General features: G+C 38.5%; 1 protein-coding gene across 1 annotated transcript in view; it reads right to left on the bottom strand.

Moving 5' to 3' along the window:
• Positions 1-15,139, bottom strand: part of OSBPL6 (oxysterol binding protein like 6) — a 50,536-nt gene that overhangs the window by 20,247 nt on the left and 15,150 nt on the right. Inside the window, exons 3-8 of the mRNA XM_009646035.2 lie at positions 13,334-13,456; positions 9,423-9,476; positions 8,587-8,700; positions 8,303-8,467; positions 7,621-7,753; positions 7,077-7,180 (exon numbers count right to left, since the gene is read on the bottom strand). Coding sequence (XP_009644330.1) covers positions 7,077-7,180; positions 7,621-7,753; positions 8,303-8,467; positions 8,587-8,700; positions 9,423-9,476; positions 13,334-13,456 — 693 coding nt within the window. The remainder of the gene's footprint in view (positions 1-7,076; positions 7,181-7,620; positions 7,754-8,302; positions 8,468-8,586; positions 8,701-9,422; positions 9,477-13,333; positions 13,457-15,139) is intronic.

The following is a 15,139-nucleotide window of genomic DNA, read 5'->3' on the forward strand; positions in this document are numbered from 1 at the left end:
AAGCCGAGGAGCAGGTGGATTTCTCCGCAGACCAGTGAGGTCAGAACATCAATCAATTATTGAGCACCGCATTCAGCACCAACGTGTTACAGGGGATTAAATTTAGATGAGTTAATTTGGGAACTGGAGAAACTGATTTCTCTCATGCATTTTAGGAGGACCTAACAGCAACTGAGTTTTGGGGCACAGGTAGCAGGACCTCAAGGTATTCAGGCTTAAGCAGAAGCTAGGTCTGATCTAGGGGATTTTAGCTATGGGCTGGAGCAGCAGACCCTAGAATACTTCAGTCTGGTGAAGACATTCATGGCTTGGGCTAGGTAAAGGGGATGCATTTAAAGCTCACTCCAGACTTGGCTGCACAGTCTTCCCTATCTAGCTGTTGTACTAATCAGGTGATGGATTAGTACTGATGCCCATATCCTGCATTCCTAATAAGTGCTTTCCTGCTTTGCTGAAGATATCCTTTTGATGCTAATTTGATTTCACAGACAGCACTTCCCCCTCCCAAATCCCAGCCCCTGTGTTGATTTCATAGCTCCAGATTTTGCATCAAAGACTTAAAGAATTAGCAAAACTAAATACAGATGCTAGAGGTAGTAATATGACTTTTTGGGATTATGGAATGTAAACAGAAAGTGTCTCAAATGAAAAGGCTAACCTTATACTACTTTAAAAAAAAAAAAAAAAAAAAAATCAGGAAATTTTATAATTCCATGGTTGTTTGTAACAAATCTCCTTGGTTCTGCTGTCTTGCTATATACTGTCACAAGAATCTTTTAACAGAATTTTATCGTTTCTTTCCATTTTGTATAGTACATAGCAGAGTATGTCAAAGACATGTTCAGATAGTGCAGGGCCTGAGTCTAACCATCACTTGCACTTGCATAAAGGAGGAGGGACACGTACCACATAAACAAGTCCAGACCCGCATTTATGGAATTCATTTTTGTCAGGCCTGACCACTTCTAAGCAACTCAGCTGAAAGTGGGTAGCGTGGACACCTCCAAAAAGTGCAAGAAACATTTTCATAAGCTTATTATACATTCAAGTTACACAGCTTCCCATCTTTAGAGCTATCCCTTGATTTTTAAATCCACTCACTGTTGTAGCCACTGCAGCTGCTAGTCTCTGCCGGCGTCGGGTTGTGCTGAACTGGCCCTTCGGCGCCGGCCCTTCCTGACAGTGAATGCAAGAAGAGAAGGAAGTAGAGAAAGAGAAGGGAAAGGGTGATGGGAAGATGAAAGGTGATCAGAAAAGGGAGAGGGAGAGTCTTTAAGTGGATTTCAATTTTGTTAACTCTTACGGCCTACACATTCTGAGGACATATCACATGTTTTCAGTTGTGTATGCCAGAGACATAAAAAAAAAGCTAGATAGTTCACTAAAATTATCTCCAGATGAGTTGGACTGCAGTACACTCACTAAGACTACAAAAAAAAAATTCTTTTAGCATTGCCATTCAGATTCATAAGGCAATTATGGAATAAGAAAACAAAAAGGATGCTATGGCATGGCAGAAAACACAAAAACCAAACTCTTTCTGAGGGTCACTTGACCATCTAGAAGATGAATTCTGAAAGAGATCACTTTGCATTAGTGGAAGTGCATGAGCTGTGGTCATTGAAGATGCATGCACCTCAATGGTAAAACTTTTCTGTGTGTATGTTATCATGAGCTTGCTTATGTAAACATTTCTGTGCACAGCTCTAGCATTTCCCTGTCCATCCTTGAGCCTATTTGTCCATTTTCTCCACACACCCCTTTTTTGTTTTCCAATTACTTCTCCCGTACATACTGAAGGCTTGGCTTCCAAACAATGCAAAACCTCAGATAAAGCAGCACAAGCGAAAACTAATTCCAACAACAACTTCCTTTTCTGCATGCCTAACATGTGGCCTCATCCTGCTTGATTTCACTTTTAAGAAAATTCGTCATGGTACAATAAAGTCAAGCAAGTAATTGTTTAATCAGAGGAGCTCTACACCTATCATAAAGTCCTTCTATTTAATGTCTGATCAAATTGTCATTATTTTGAAGCCATTTTAAGATTTTAAAGACTAGAAGAGCCAACTTTCTGCTTTTAGAAAACAATTTTCCATCCCTTTACATTTTTCTCACCCTATTTCTTCAGCCTGTATCTTCACCTATATCCACTTCAGTATTTTTTAAATCTATGTACATTTCTACTTTTTCTGAAAGCAGTCTGGGCACCATAGAAATAACAATGGTATAGATTGGTTACATGGACACCATGCCGAAGAACAGGATATTGTAGTTCTGTTACTAGCTGAAGTGTCTTGCTCCTGTAACATTCTCGCCGGTAGGGTTGCTGCACCTGAGAATGGCCATACCCTTTACTCTCTGGCTGATACTAGCAGCAGTGCTACTGACAATGGAAGGGTTGTCTAATGATCACAGTAAGAAGCCTTGCTTTGTAATATTTTGTCAAATTCTCACATTAAAAAATATGTATATAACCTCTAAAATATAGAGTACAAACTTTGTTAAAGCAGAGAATGCATCATATGCATAATGTAAAGCTCTTTGTGCTCCACAGAAGTATGTCTGTCCTGTAAATAAGGGTTTGGAAGAATATTCTTTTTTAAGTAATAAGCACTTATATAAATATGTATATGTACAGAGAGAGAGACATGCACTAATACATATATCTCTCTGCAAGGTTATAAATGCAGGTATACATTATTAATATGGGAACAATGAGCTCTGCAGAACCACACGCTCCCCTCAACACAATACAAAGTAAGGTCATAATCTGAGTCTGAGTTGTGACATAAATAAATATTTAAGGGAAAAGGTAATAAGCCAGTCTTTGGCTGTGGGCTCATTCCTGAGCTGAAAGCCTCAGCAGAGCAAGATGACTTTTCAGGTTGCTCCATAATGTATAGTTCTCTATTAAATTAATACTACACACACACACCCTCCAAAAAAAAGAAAAAAAAAAAAAAACAGACGCTGCGGCCTCAAGAAAGGACGTCTAAGCGATAAAAAAAAAAAAAAAAAAAAAAAAAAAAAAAAAAAAAACCAACCAAACAGTCTTTGAACTTCAGAACTCTGAGCTTTTGAGTGAAATCAAATCACGGTTAATTAATTTTATTGCTTTTCAGTATTTTTTTTTTCTTCTTTTGAAGATCTTTAGATTGTCATGAGAATGACAAATTGGTCTTTACCTGAGGTGGGGGGGGGTGTGTGTGTGGAACCCCCAACTCAGTTTTTGTGCAAGAGTATCATTGTAAAATGAATGAACACAGGTCAACTAACCTGTTGTTGCAGGCCATTTTCATAAAACTTTAAATAGGCTTCTAAAAAACAAAATAAACCTCCTTCATAAAAGCAATCTTTCTTCAGAGAAGCAGCCCACGTATCACTCCTGAGTAAAGGCCTGTAAATTAAGCTGTTAATTCTAAACGATTTAGCAATACTAAATCCCCCAAACCTGCAAACATATACACACATGCTATGCTCAGTTTTACTTCAGGGACTAACTCCACTCTAATCACTGGCATTAGCTGTGTGAACAAAGTTAACTGCATACAGAACTGCAAGCCACTTTTTTAAAAGTATGTTTTAAACACATTATACACCTAGCATTCATATTGCAGAATGTATTAGCAGGAATACAATAAAAGCTATTTTATTAACAAAAGACTGGTAACAAGTACAATATTAAGTCTGGATGGAAGAATTCTCTCCTTGCATCATACACAGCAGATGCTGAGCTAGCAAAAATTATACCCTCCATTCCCCATTACTCATGAACAAGACACCTGTACATAGAGCTCCCTAATTTTTGTGGTCCCTAGAAGGATGGCTTTCAACATCATACTATCAGAGGATCTTTTGATGGTAATTAATGACTGCTCATTCTAAAATAAAGAGGTGCAAGCAGTTCAAATGGAATTAACAGTGCAACAAGCTTAAAGTTAGTATGTTAGTATTAGCATTATCCCCTAAAACCAATGAGTTGTATGGAGGCATGGGGAAATGGAAAGGACAACAGAAGTTTTTTAGTATGAAATGTCAACCATTTTATAGCAAATCATACGTAGGCAGCATGAAGAAATGATCACAAATTAGACGAAGTGATTCTCAGTAGTGGATGCCCTGATAAGCAGTTTATAAAGACTTGGAGTAGTCTTGAAAAAAATACCTATAAGGAAGGCCAATGAAGCTAGAAGGAATGGCTAGCAGAAGAACAATATGGGACTCTAAGCTTAAAAAGCACCTAGGCATGGGAGGAAATTCACATTTTAATGGAATGGCAACATGAGCAAATTAGGAATAACACAATGAGTCAGAGTGAGGCCATCTTCTACATCAGGGCTTTAGACCATTCATGGGACAGGACAGCCCTTGCAAGAATAAACAATGTGTTGAGCCCATCAAACAAGGCAAGATAATGCAGCAGCCAGAAAGGAGTCTTCCACCTTCTATATAATTTAGAATAATTTTATTGTTTCTGTTTCACTGCAAATTGACTTATAAATCAGTCATCAATAACTTAATGCTTTGCTCTAACAAAATAAGCTTTACATTTCCAGCATTAAGCTTGCCAGGAGCTGATGCTGAGCCAGGTTAGGCAGAGTTCATTATCGACCCAGAAGTGACAGACCCATGCAGAGCAGTGCTATGCACACAAACTCTCTCAGGGGAACCTGCAAACCAACCGTATTTAAGAATTTCAGGAGCTGAGGCACAACTCCTGCCAAGCCACAAACAGCAGTTTGAGAGTCAAGTGCCAAAATGACAGAAGCCCAGACCAGTGTCACTTTGGCAAACACAGGCAACACAGGAACAGCTCGTAATTCCTCATGACCCACCCGAGATCATCATACATTGGCTGCTTTCATCATTTTTTTATCATTTTTGTGGAAAGGAAGTTCTCTGAGACCACTGTGGCATGAGAGAACATGCAGTGTTGACTCTGTCTCTTCACAGGCACCAAGCACTTGCATCCATTTTCCTGATATTTTTATTTGCCTTCAGCAGCAGGGAAACACAGTGATCCTTCAAATGCAGGTAATAGGACATAACATCAATCACCAAAATTCCTTTGTTAATAAACCTTTTTAATCCTAACAGATGCTTCATTGTTCAACCTATTGTGATTTATCTAGTGTAACAGGTAGAAAGAAAAATCACCTACAACAGCTGCAATGAAAAGCTGATGCAACTACAATTTCTTCTTTCCTTGAGATTATTAATATTAAATGAGTCACAGAAAACTCCTTATTGTGCCTCTAGGGCACGTATTAAGGGCTTTCAAAGTTTGCATGAATTTCAAGGAATTTAAATGGATCAAAAATTGCTGACATTTATTTATCCTGTAGCAGACAGCACAGTGGTCATTATTAGCTCCTGAATTAAGTTGAATACAGTCTTCATTATCAGTTGCTCCATTATAAAAAAGATTAGGTTTTGGATTAGGCCTCAAAACACACAACTACTTCTGACAAAACACAATAGGAGACCCTGGATCTAGCAGTAATAAAAGCTATTTCTGTGTTCTTACTTTTCAGCTCTAAGACAGGATGAGGTAAATTCTTTCTTCACGTAATTTATTCTTTGGTTTATTCAGTTTGTTCCCATACTAGCCTTTTCCATATGAGAAGGCTTGTGAAAATACATCTCATTGGTAACATTCCTAGTATAGGTCTTGCCACAGACTACTGCTGTGATTAGTATTTCATTCATGTTTTCTGCTGTTAGCTTGATGTCACCTGTTCAACTGCCCTTCTTGGCAAGTTTGAGATAGCACATCAGTATCCCCATGTTCTGCACGCATATTCCCTTTTTTGCACCTTAATTGACTAGTATTCAGATCCCCCTCCTTTCCCTAGATGGCAATGTTTTCATATGAATGAAGGTAAAATCAATACTTTTCTCACTATCTTCTCTAGGTTTTAAACAACAAACTGAGATTTAATTTACTTCATTGGGAACATAAGAGACAGTACATCGACTTCCTACTTCCAGCTAGTATATCATTTCACACTTAAAAGTTAATCTAAAAGTACAATGAAAAGTAAAACATTGTGCATTCAGTACCTGAAGTTGAATTTTTGCATCTTTGCTGACACTTTTTGTTCTCCATCGTCTCGTGACCCGCTTGTCTTTCTTTGAAATATCTACACAGTTAGCCTACATTACACAAATAGTTAAAAGCGACAAAGTACTATTAAGTTGACACAAGCAACACAGACAGTACAGTAAGTTAGTAAAGAATTGTAGCATTAGACATCTACAAATTAGAAAGTAAGGAGAAGAATGCCACTGCTGGGGCTTGCAACTACAGCAGTGACCAGCTATCCATGCACTTCTATAAACACACGGTATACTTAGCTCATTTAGCAAAACTACTGGTATCCTTTCTTCATGAGCGCACAATATTTAGGACCAGATCTTGAAATCCTCATGGATTTCTATTCTGGTAGTACTCAGAGAAATGTAGAGCTCACCTCTTCCTGTAACCAATGGTTAAGTCTCGTTACCTCATTGGAACTAGACTTCCCAACTCACTGGGAGATTCGTATACTCAAGGGGACTAAGTGAAAAAGGAAGAAAGTATTTAGGAATTAGGATAAGCTGTTGCTTTCTTGTGGTCAGAAGGAAAACTCACCCTGAACTGGGAAATGGTCCGACCCTTGGGACCTTTGTACTATGCCCTCTTTTCTAAAGCATGCAACTTCATCTTTGGGGGTCTTTGGGTCTCCACTCCTTAAAAACTTAAAACAATATCATGCTCAGCACAACAAAAACTCCTTAAATACAATTTCAATGTACACATGTACTTCTATCGTAACAGCTCTCAGTTTTGCTTTGCAAATCACTTATAATCTGATTTGTCCTATTTAACTCAAATAATTAATATGTCAATTACTTGTTTACACATGAAACATTATTATGCATGATTAAGATAAACATATAAGATAAACCTTTCATCCAAGAGTTACTATGATTTCAGAAAATCATTCTGATTTAACAGACATCATCTCTGTATTTCTTTAACACAAAGAACAAATGTTTCAGTGTGATGATTTACATTCAAGCATATTTACCTGCATGTCTGTGAAATTTGGTGCTGACTGAGTTCTCTGTAGTATTTCTAAATTTTGAAGAAGTTTACTGAGTTCCACAAGGTTTGACTGACAATGAGCAAGATCTAACAGATATAAACAAAAATATATTAGGTGCTTCAGTTCGAAATTTTTTTTTCATTATGTCCATTGTTGGCACTTTACTGCACTATAGAAGTGAGATTTCCAAATCCCTAGTAGTAAGGCATCTAAGTAAAAGCTTTATTTTTAGGGATGTTGAGCACTTGTTATTTCTACGGGAGTCAGTAACAAGTCTGGACCTCAAAAGTTGATCATATTTAAACAATGATATCCATTAAGATAATACAGATTATTAAGATACATTTTAAAAGCAACATCCCAAAACATGCAGAGAGGGAAGTTCCCACCACAAGCATCCAATTAACCGAAGAGCTACTTCGTGAGCCTGTAAAGACGCAACTTAATCACTTTACTGACTGTTTCTTATTATGTATCAACAGGAAGTTTTGCTCAAAGAACAAGGCATGAAAAGGTAAAGGCCAACCTTCTGCACATCTGTCCATCTCTTCAGAGTCCTGCAACCAGGCTGCTACTTTACTCTGACCAGTAGTGCAGGTGGCAGGAAGGCTGTTACTGCAAGGTATAGGAGACTGCCAGGGGAAACTATTTTGTTGCACCTAAGGGATAATAAAATTTAATTAAATTTACTGTTGCCATGTTGCTCAGTCAGTGCAATCACCATACTACTTCAGAACAAGAAAACAAAATATGCATTGTGATTTCCACGACATCTGTGATTTGACTACACAGTTCCCCAAGATGCAGATTTTTCTGAACAGCATGTTGGAGAACCAAACCAAGAACCTCACAAGCAAACTGTGTTTGCTAACCATCAGTTTGCTAACCACCAGTTACAAAAGCTGTTGTTTAAGAGGAAGAACATTATCAAACAGTAAAGCAACAGATTCATCCCTGATGCCAAAGGCAAGTGCAAGTTGTTCTGGGGAAGGTGAGTTCTTTGCAAGATCTCTACAGCAGCCCATTAACAAAGGCTGCAGTAAGGCTAAATTAGACAGGCTTTCAGCTGCACACACTCACAGCTCTTTGCTGGCCACGGGTTCTGTGGGTGGAAACTCCTCTCTATTGGCATTACAAGCAGAGCCCAATGAAACTGCCCATGGGCAAGCCCAGTGGGCATGAGTTTTCCACAAAAGAACACTACATACCTTTCCATCCGACACATTAGCAGCTGGTGAAGACTCTGTAGTAGAGGCTGATGGGAATATATGAAAGCTAGCATCTCTCGGAGATCTCACAATCTCATTCTGACGGTACAATCTGTGGTGGCGTAATTTTGAAACCCATGCATCAAATGAATCCTGGGACTTCACCTGGAAACAAATTCATTATCAAGAAAGCATTCAAAATACTACTTTTCTGCGCACCTTTTACAGTTTTATTTATTTCCACTGTGGACGAAAAGAGAATAAGTATTTGTACCACTTTTTACCTTCAGATGATAGATGTGTTCTTCTGTGTCAAGATCTATTCTACGAGCCTTCTTTTTTATAGACATAACTGATAAGCCAACATCAATGCTCCCGTGGACTTTGCCTTTCTGTATCTAAAATAAAAAAGGAGGGTTAGAAACGATAGGATCATGTACTTCTTCACTGTATTTAACAGAAAAATATCTGGTGCTGAGATGGTTTCCCATTTTATGAACATTTTAATATAAAGCCATATTAAAAAATAAAACCTGTATTCAGACTAACCACTTACTGTATTTACAGACAGAGAACTGTATCTCACAAGAAGAGCTCGGTGCAGAGCCAACTCCAAAGCTAAAGTGGGTTGGTTCACACCAGTATACAACTACATGTAAGTGAGAAGCAGAGAAAATTAGTACTCAGCTCCCCGCTGCTACCGCTTGATAGTTATTGGTATTGGATCTAACTAATTTAATGCTACCCTTTATATCTCTTGAGTACATTGTAATCCCTTTCCTGTCTCATCCACATATCTCAGAATAATCAGCTCCAACTGACACAAAAATAGAAAAAGAAAAATGCGTGGTCAGGCTAATCTCTCAAGCACCTTCGCTAAATAAACTACTTTAGAGTGATGTAGTTTCTATTGTCATGGAAGTAAGGAAAGGTAGAATTGTTGAGGACAGAAATCAACCAAAACCTTACATGCTTTCCATATACAGATCTCTCTGAATCCATCAACAACTTTCATACACATGAAACTGTCATAAATGTGCCTAGAGCGAGTATGAGATTTAATCCCCCTGGCAGGCTGAATTCCAATACAACTGTTAAAATGGCCTTCAACTTTACTTACGTCAATTGGTGACTTTGAATATTTCAACATTCCATTATCCAGGACAAAAAACCTCTGAAAGGAAAAAAAAAAAAAAAAAAAAAAATCCCCACACGTAAGTAACTACTCCAATTTGGTGAAAAATAAAAGAAAACTTAGAACACTGTAACAAAACTTTGAATATTTCAACATTCCATTATCCAGGAAAAAAAACCCCTGAAAGGAAAAAAAAAAAAAAAAAAAAAAAAATCTTTCTTAATGAGCAGATGCAATTTAAACTGTGTACAATAATTCATCTGCAAAAGAAAAGGATTACTGTGTAGCAATTAAGGATTGTCTGCAGGTTGGAACGAGAGGATAAATACAGTATTGAATAATTTTCTTGCTTGCTTTTTGACAATAATTATCTTCCAAGCAAGAAAAACTAGAGTCTCTTTTTTCAACATTATATTCTACGTTTAACTTAACAAACCTTGATAACAAAAGGTATTTTTTTTTTCAGTTTTGCAGCCAACTCAATAAAATCTATAAGAAAGACACTGTAGGCTAAAAGAGTTATGTCTGTTTCTTCATTTTTTTCCTGTTTTTCTTCCCACAGAAGCTGGTCACATTCCAAATTAACAACCTACCTTCCCTATCCAGAAACTGAAAAGTTTTTCCTAGTGCAAGATCTACATCCCAAAAGGAAGACCCACATAGGGATGTTCTTGTGGTCTCCTTGATCTCCAGCTGGGAAAAAAATTCAGGCCGTGAAGCACTGCTCTACCATCCAAAACTTCATGCCTCACGGCAGACCTCTACACAGTGAGGTAAAGATGAGATTGTAATTCTTGCAGATTATACCTTTTCTAGCTGTAATCTGGCTAACACAGGTATTAGTACAAGTGTAAAAATTACAGCATTCCCAGTAACATACCCAGGTCATGGGAGGGCTTGTTTCGGGAGTTAGTCATTGATACGGTATGAGCCACTATATCACAGAATCACAGAATCACAGAATGGCAAAGGTTGGAAGGGACCTCTTGGAGATCATCTAGTCCAACCCTCCTGCTAAAGCAGGTTCACCTAAAGCAGGTTGCACAGGACATCATCCAGGAGAGTTCTGAATATCTCCAAAGAAGGAGGCTCCACAACCCCCCTGCGCAGCCTGTTGCAGTGCTCTGTCACCCTCAAGGTAAAGAAGTTCTTCCTCATATTCAACTGAAACTTCTTATGCTTCAGTTTGTGCCCATTGCCCCTTGTCCTGTTGCTGGGCACCACTGAGAAGAGTCTGGCTCTGTCCTCGTGACATCCACCTTTAAGATATTTGTACGTGTTGATGAGATCCCCTCTGTCTTCTCTTCTTCAGGCTAAACAAGCCCAGCTCTCTCAGCATTTCCTCATAGGGGAGATGCTCCAGACCCCTCATCATCTTTGTAGCCCTCCTCTGGACTCTCTCTAGGAGTCCCTCATCTTTCTTGAACTGGGGAGCCCAGAACTGGACACAGTACTGCAGGTGCAATCTCACAGGGCAGAGCAGAGGGGGAGGATAACCTCCCTCGACCTACTGGCCACACTCCTCTTAATGCACCCCACGATACCATTGGCCTTCCCGGCAACACAAGCACACTGCTGGCTCATGGTCAGCTTGTCATCCACCAGGACTCCCAGGTCCCTCTTTGTTGGCATAGTTCCAGGTCTAGGCTAACCTGACGATGCCTATCTGTGCTGTTGCCACACCTTTATTTTCCCAAGTGGCTCTTACTTACAGGAGAGAGCAGAATCCCCTGTTCATAATGAGTTTCTCCTACAATTGCAGTTGCCCCAGCTTGCAAGGCGCATTGCAGACAAGTTAGCACAGATTTTGGCACACAGCATAAAGCTACAGCCTGGCAGGAAAGCTCAACTTGAAAGGAGATTCACTAACTTGTGTTTGCCACCACTAACTTTCAAAACATGCTAATGAATAGAAACTAAATCATATTTTTAGAGTGTGTCTAGAACCTAGAACACAGCAGAATATTATCCTAGACTCTCTAAGCTGTCTGACATGGAAGGGAAGAACAATGTTTTCATTACGTGAACCTGTTAAATCAACAGGGGCAGGGTCAGTAGCTAGATGGCAGAAAATATCTCCTGAAGATGGTTCTGGAAATTATGGCAGCTGCACAACAGATGGTACCAATATCTCACGCAGGGCAAGAAAACAGTGCTTTTCTGGAGATGTAACTTCTTGAATAAGATGTCAAAACAACAAGAGGATTTTGGGTTCTGTTTGTTTGGGGTTTTTTTAAGTAGGTATGATCATTAATGGACTTCACAAGAACATGATATTCATTTCATATTGCTCTGCTTCTCCACACACAAAAGAAAATGACCTTGCCTTATATTTCATGCCAAAGCATACTACGGAACATGAGAAGCCACACTCCAAGTTGTACACATTATAGCCGGTATGCTACTAAAGCACATTCAGAAGTGTCAGAATATTAACGTGCAACATTCAATAGACAGAGGATGCTATGGCTTTGCCAGCAGAAGTTCCTTATCAAACCAGACACTTGTCCAAGAAACAACACATTAACATAATGTATTCTAAAAGAGTCGAAGCAGTGGGTTACTCCATATATTCTTATACATCTGATTAATTGGTTTGGATTTTTTTGGGAGGTGGGGGTGGTTTGCTGGGGTTTTGTTTGTTTGGAGGTTTTTTGGTGTGCTTGTTTGTGGTGTGGCTTGTTGGTTTGGGGTTTTTTTTAAATAAGCTCTTCTTTTCTGTTCTTTCGGTGTTTCAGGTACGTAAGTTTGAAATCCTCTAATACCCCTAGACTAAATTCAAGTAGTGCATATGTATTTGGTTACTGAAACTAGAAATTCTAGTTAAGTAAAACAAACCCAAAAAACCTCAGGCATGCACAAAAAAAGGGTGGCAGGCATATGTGTAAGTTAGCGTAACATTCAGAAAGAACAGAGAAATTAGAAAAAAGTGTAATTTATACTAGTATGGACTGCTTTTCGACTCAGACCTGAGTAAGCCCCAGCAAAGTCCCCCTTTGTTTAGCAAAAAAATAAAGTTAATGCTTTCCCAGAAAAAACGCCATTTATAACAAACAGTTTCACTATCCTTTTCAGTAGAACACATACTGTCCTAGAAAATTATCCTGCTTCAAGTACCCTCAGCTACAAAATGAGAGGCAAGCATCAATACCACACATCTGGTTGCTAAAAAAGGTGAAAAATGTAATTATTGTGGTATAAAATACAGCCAAAAGAGTTTATGAACACCAGGTTTAGGGCTAACAAAAAGTAGAATTATGCATGGAGAAATGTCTCCAAATTTACTAAATAGAAATGGGGAATTTGGGGGTGAGTTTTGTGGTGGTTTGTTTTGGGTTTGTTTTTTTTTTAAATTGAGCCATCTAATGGCAAAGGTGCATAGTCCCACCGCATGCCCACACAGATGATTACAATCAAGAAGGCAAACAAAATTCAGGGACAACGCTGAACAAATTTCCCCAGTCAGCATGCCCGAAGGGGGATGCTCTCCCGTTCAAACACCTTGGGTCCATGCAAAAGCCCTTAGCTCTCCTCCGCTGTAGTGAAGCCCTGCGTACTTTAATGTAAACTCAATGCAGTCTTACAGTACACGGCTACATTTTGTTATAATATATTGGGAGGAATGAAAGGGGTATTGATTAAACCTCTTAAACCACAAGGCATCTGCTGCATTATTTACAGCTTCCACCTGGATTTTGAAAACAACATTAGGCAGCAGACACTGCAATTTGGAAGCCATGAGCTGTGTGTACAAACTAATTCTTTACACAATTTGAAGGAAAAGTCATACACCAAAATCCTGGGCATTCATCTGACATCCTAATTTCCTCGAGACAAAAAAATCCCAACTCACAAAATGAGGTAATAATCTTTTGACTGTTTTATGAGACATTTACCTTGTGCCAACCTTTTAAAGGCCATTTTCTCTTTTTCAGCATGAAACCTTCATGTTTGTCTGGCTTCTGGACATTGGTCTGGCCTATTTTCAGACCCTCTATGATTTCCCAGCTGTCAGGCTCCTGGTGAAAAATCATGAAGACACATTGATTCATTAACTGTGCACACACACGATGAAAAATTGCACTTATATGTAGCACAAATTCTCCAGTGCAAGACAAAGAGTAAAGGAGGGCTAGGCTTTTAAATCAGCCTATTTAGGTACCAAACTACATCGTCACTGTATTATGTCCAGCTGTATCTTATTTAAAACTACTGAATATGGGTATTTTCGGAAGTCTAACACTTACCAGGTAACTAAAAAGAAGTTGAAGCTTTTAAAAAAGTCTGTAACTAAACAACCATCTGGGAGTGGGTCTGGACACGCTGTTCCCAACAAGGACTGCATCCCAATGAAATAAATACATCCAAATACATGAAACAGAATCAAATTATGGCTGAGCTAAGTATAACAGAGGTCAGACCTGCTACTGGAGGTAATGGTGCGAAAGCACAGGTGGCTCTGACCGCCTGTTAAGTCTATCCAGAAGGCAGCCCACAAATTAGCACTGTGTTGTAAAAACGAAAAGGACTGAAGAGATTTTGGAAGCGGGCTATGTCAAAAACTGCATGGCAAAAAGGTACCTTTACTCACAGTATTCTTTCTCTAAAAAAAAGATGGAATTGTGTGATGAAATGAGAAAGACACCATGCTGTTAAATATATGGGCATATATTAACAATGCCCTTTATGGTATTCCCTGATGGTATCCATTGATTCTGGATACTCTAATTTTTCCTTAAAATCAGAAAAACAAGCGAAGAGGTCAGTTGTTGTAGGTTTTGAATGTAGCCAGCTCTTGTCTTCAAAAGCATTTATGACAGTTTCACAGGCTAATTGCGCCTTCAGAAATCTGCCAAAGGAATTTTTTTTTATTTTCCTTTAATTTCCATTAATTTTCATTGTATTAAGAGAAAAGAACAGGAACTGTATCGTTTCAGATACAAACAACTGTATGCCTTTCAGGGAGCCAATTAAAGCATATTTCTTGTACATACCACTTCTTATGCATAACGACTTGTACAACTCAAGCCAGACTTATGATATACAATAGTGAACAGCCAAAGAAAAATACTTTTAAAGAGAAAAAAGTCATGCCTTTATTTCTATCTTCTTGCTACTACTCTATTCAACAAAATTTTGTACCAATTGAAAAATCTCCTATTGTCTGCTCATTAAGACTATTTTACTAATGGTATCCTACAAAGTTGTAAACTTGCGTTTTCTCAGCTGCTCTGTCACAACTCCCAGCAATGTTATGAAAAGTTATTGAGAGAGGATGGAGGTCATACAGCATTAAACATTTAAAGGACGGGAAAAAAAAAAAAGTCTCCTCCATTTCCCACAAAATCATTCAAAGCCAAGTACCGTCAGTCTTTCTGAACACCTCCAAGTTACACAATCCTGACAACATTAACATTGCCATTATGAAAATATGATTTCAAAAGTAACACCAAATTTCAAAACTACAGTTTTCAATACGGTCTTGTTGTTTTGAGAAGGGTGAAAAGCTCTATCCCAAATAATACATACTGCAGTGAGTTTTAATAGAAATGTTTACTCAGTTTAGTTTTCCCTGCATAACTATAAACTGGAACTATCCCAGTGCCTGTAAATGCCATGCTCAAAAGCCACCTTTTTCACTTCCCTGTGTTCTGCTTGGATATTCTATTTCCACTACTGTAGAGGGAAGCACATATGCATTA

Source organism: Egretta garzetta, unplaced genomic scaffold (genome assembly GCF_000687185.1).
Source record: "Egretta garzetta isolate BGI_Z169 unplaced genomic scaffold, ASM68718v1 scaffold539, whole genome shotgun sequence".
NCBI lineage: Eukaryota > Metazoa > Chordata > Aves > Pelecaniformes > Ardeidae > Egretta > Egretta garzetta.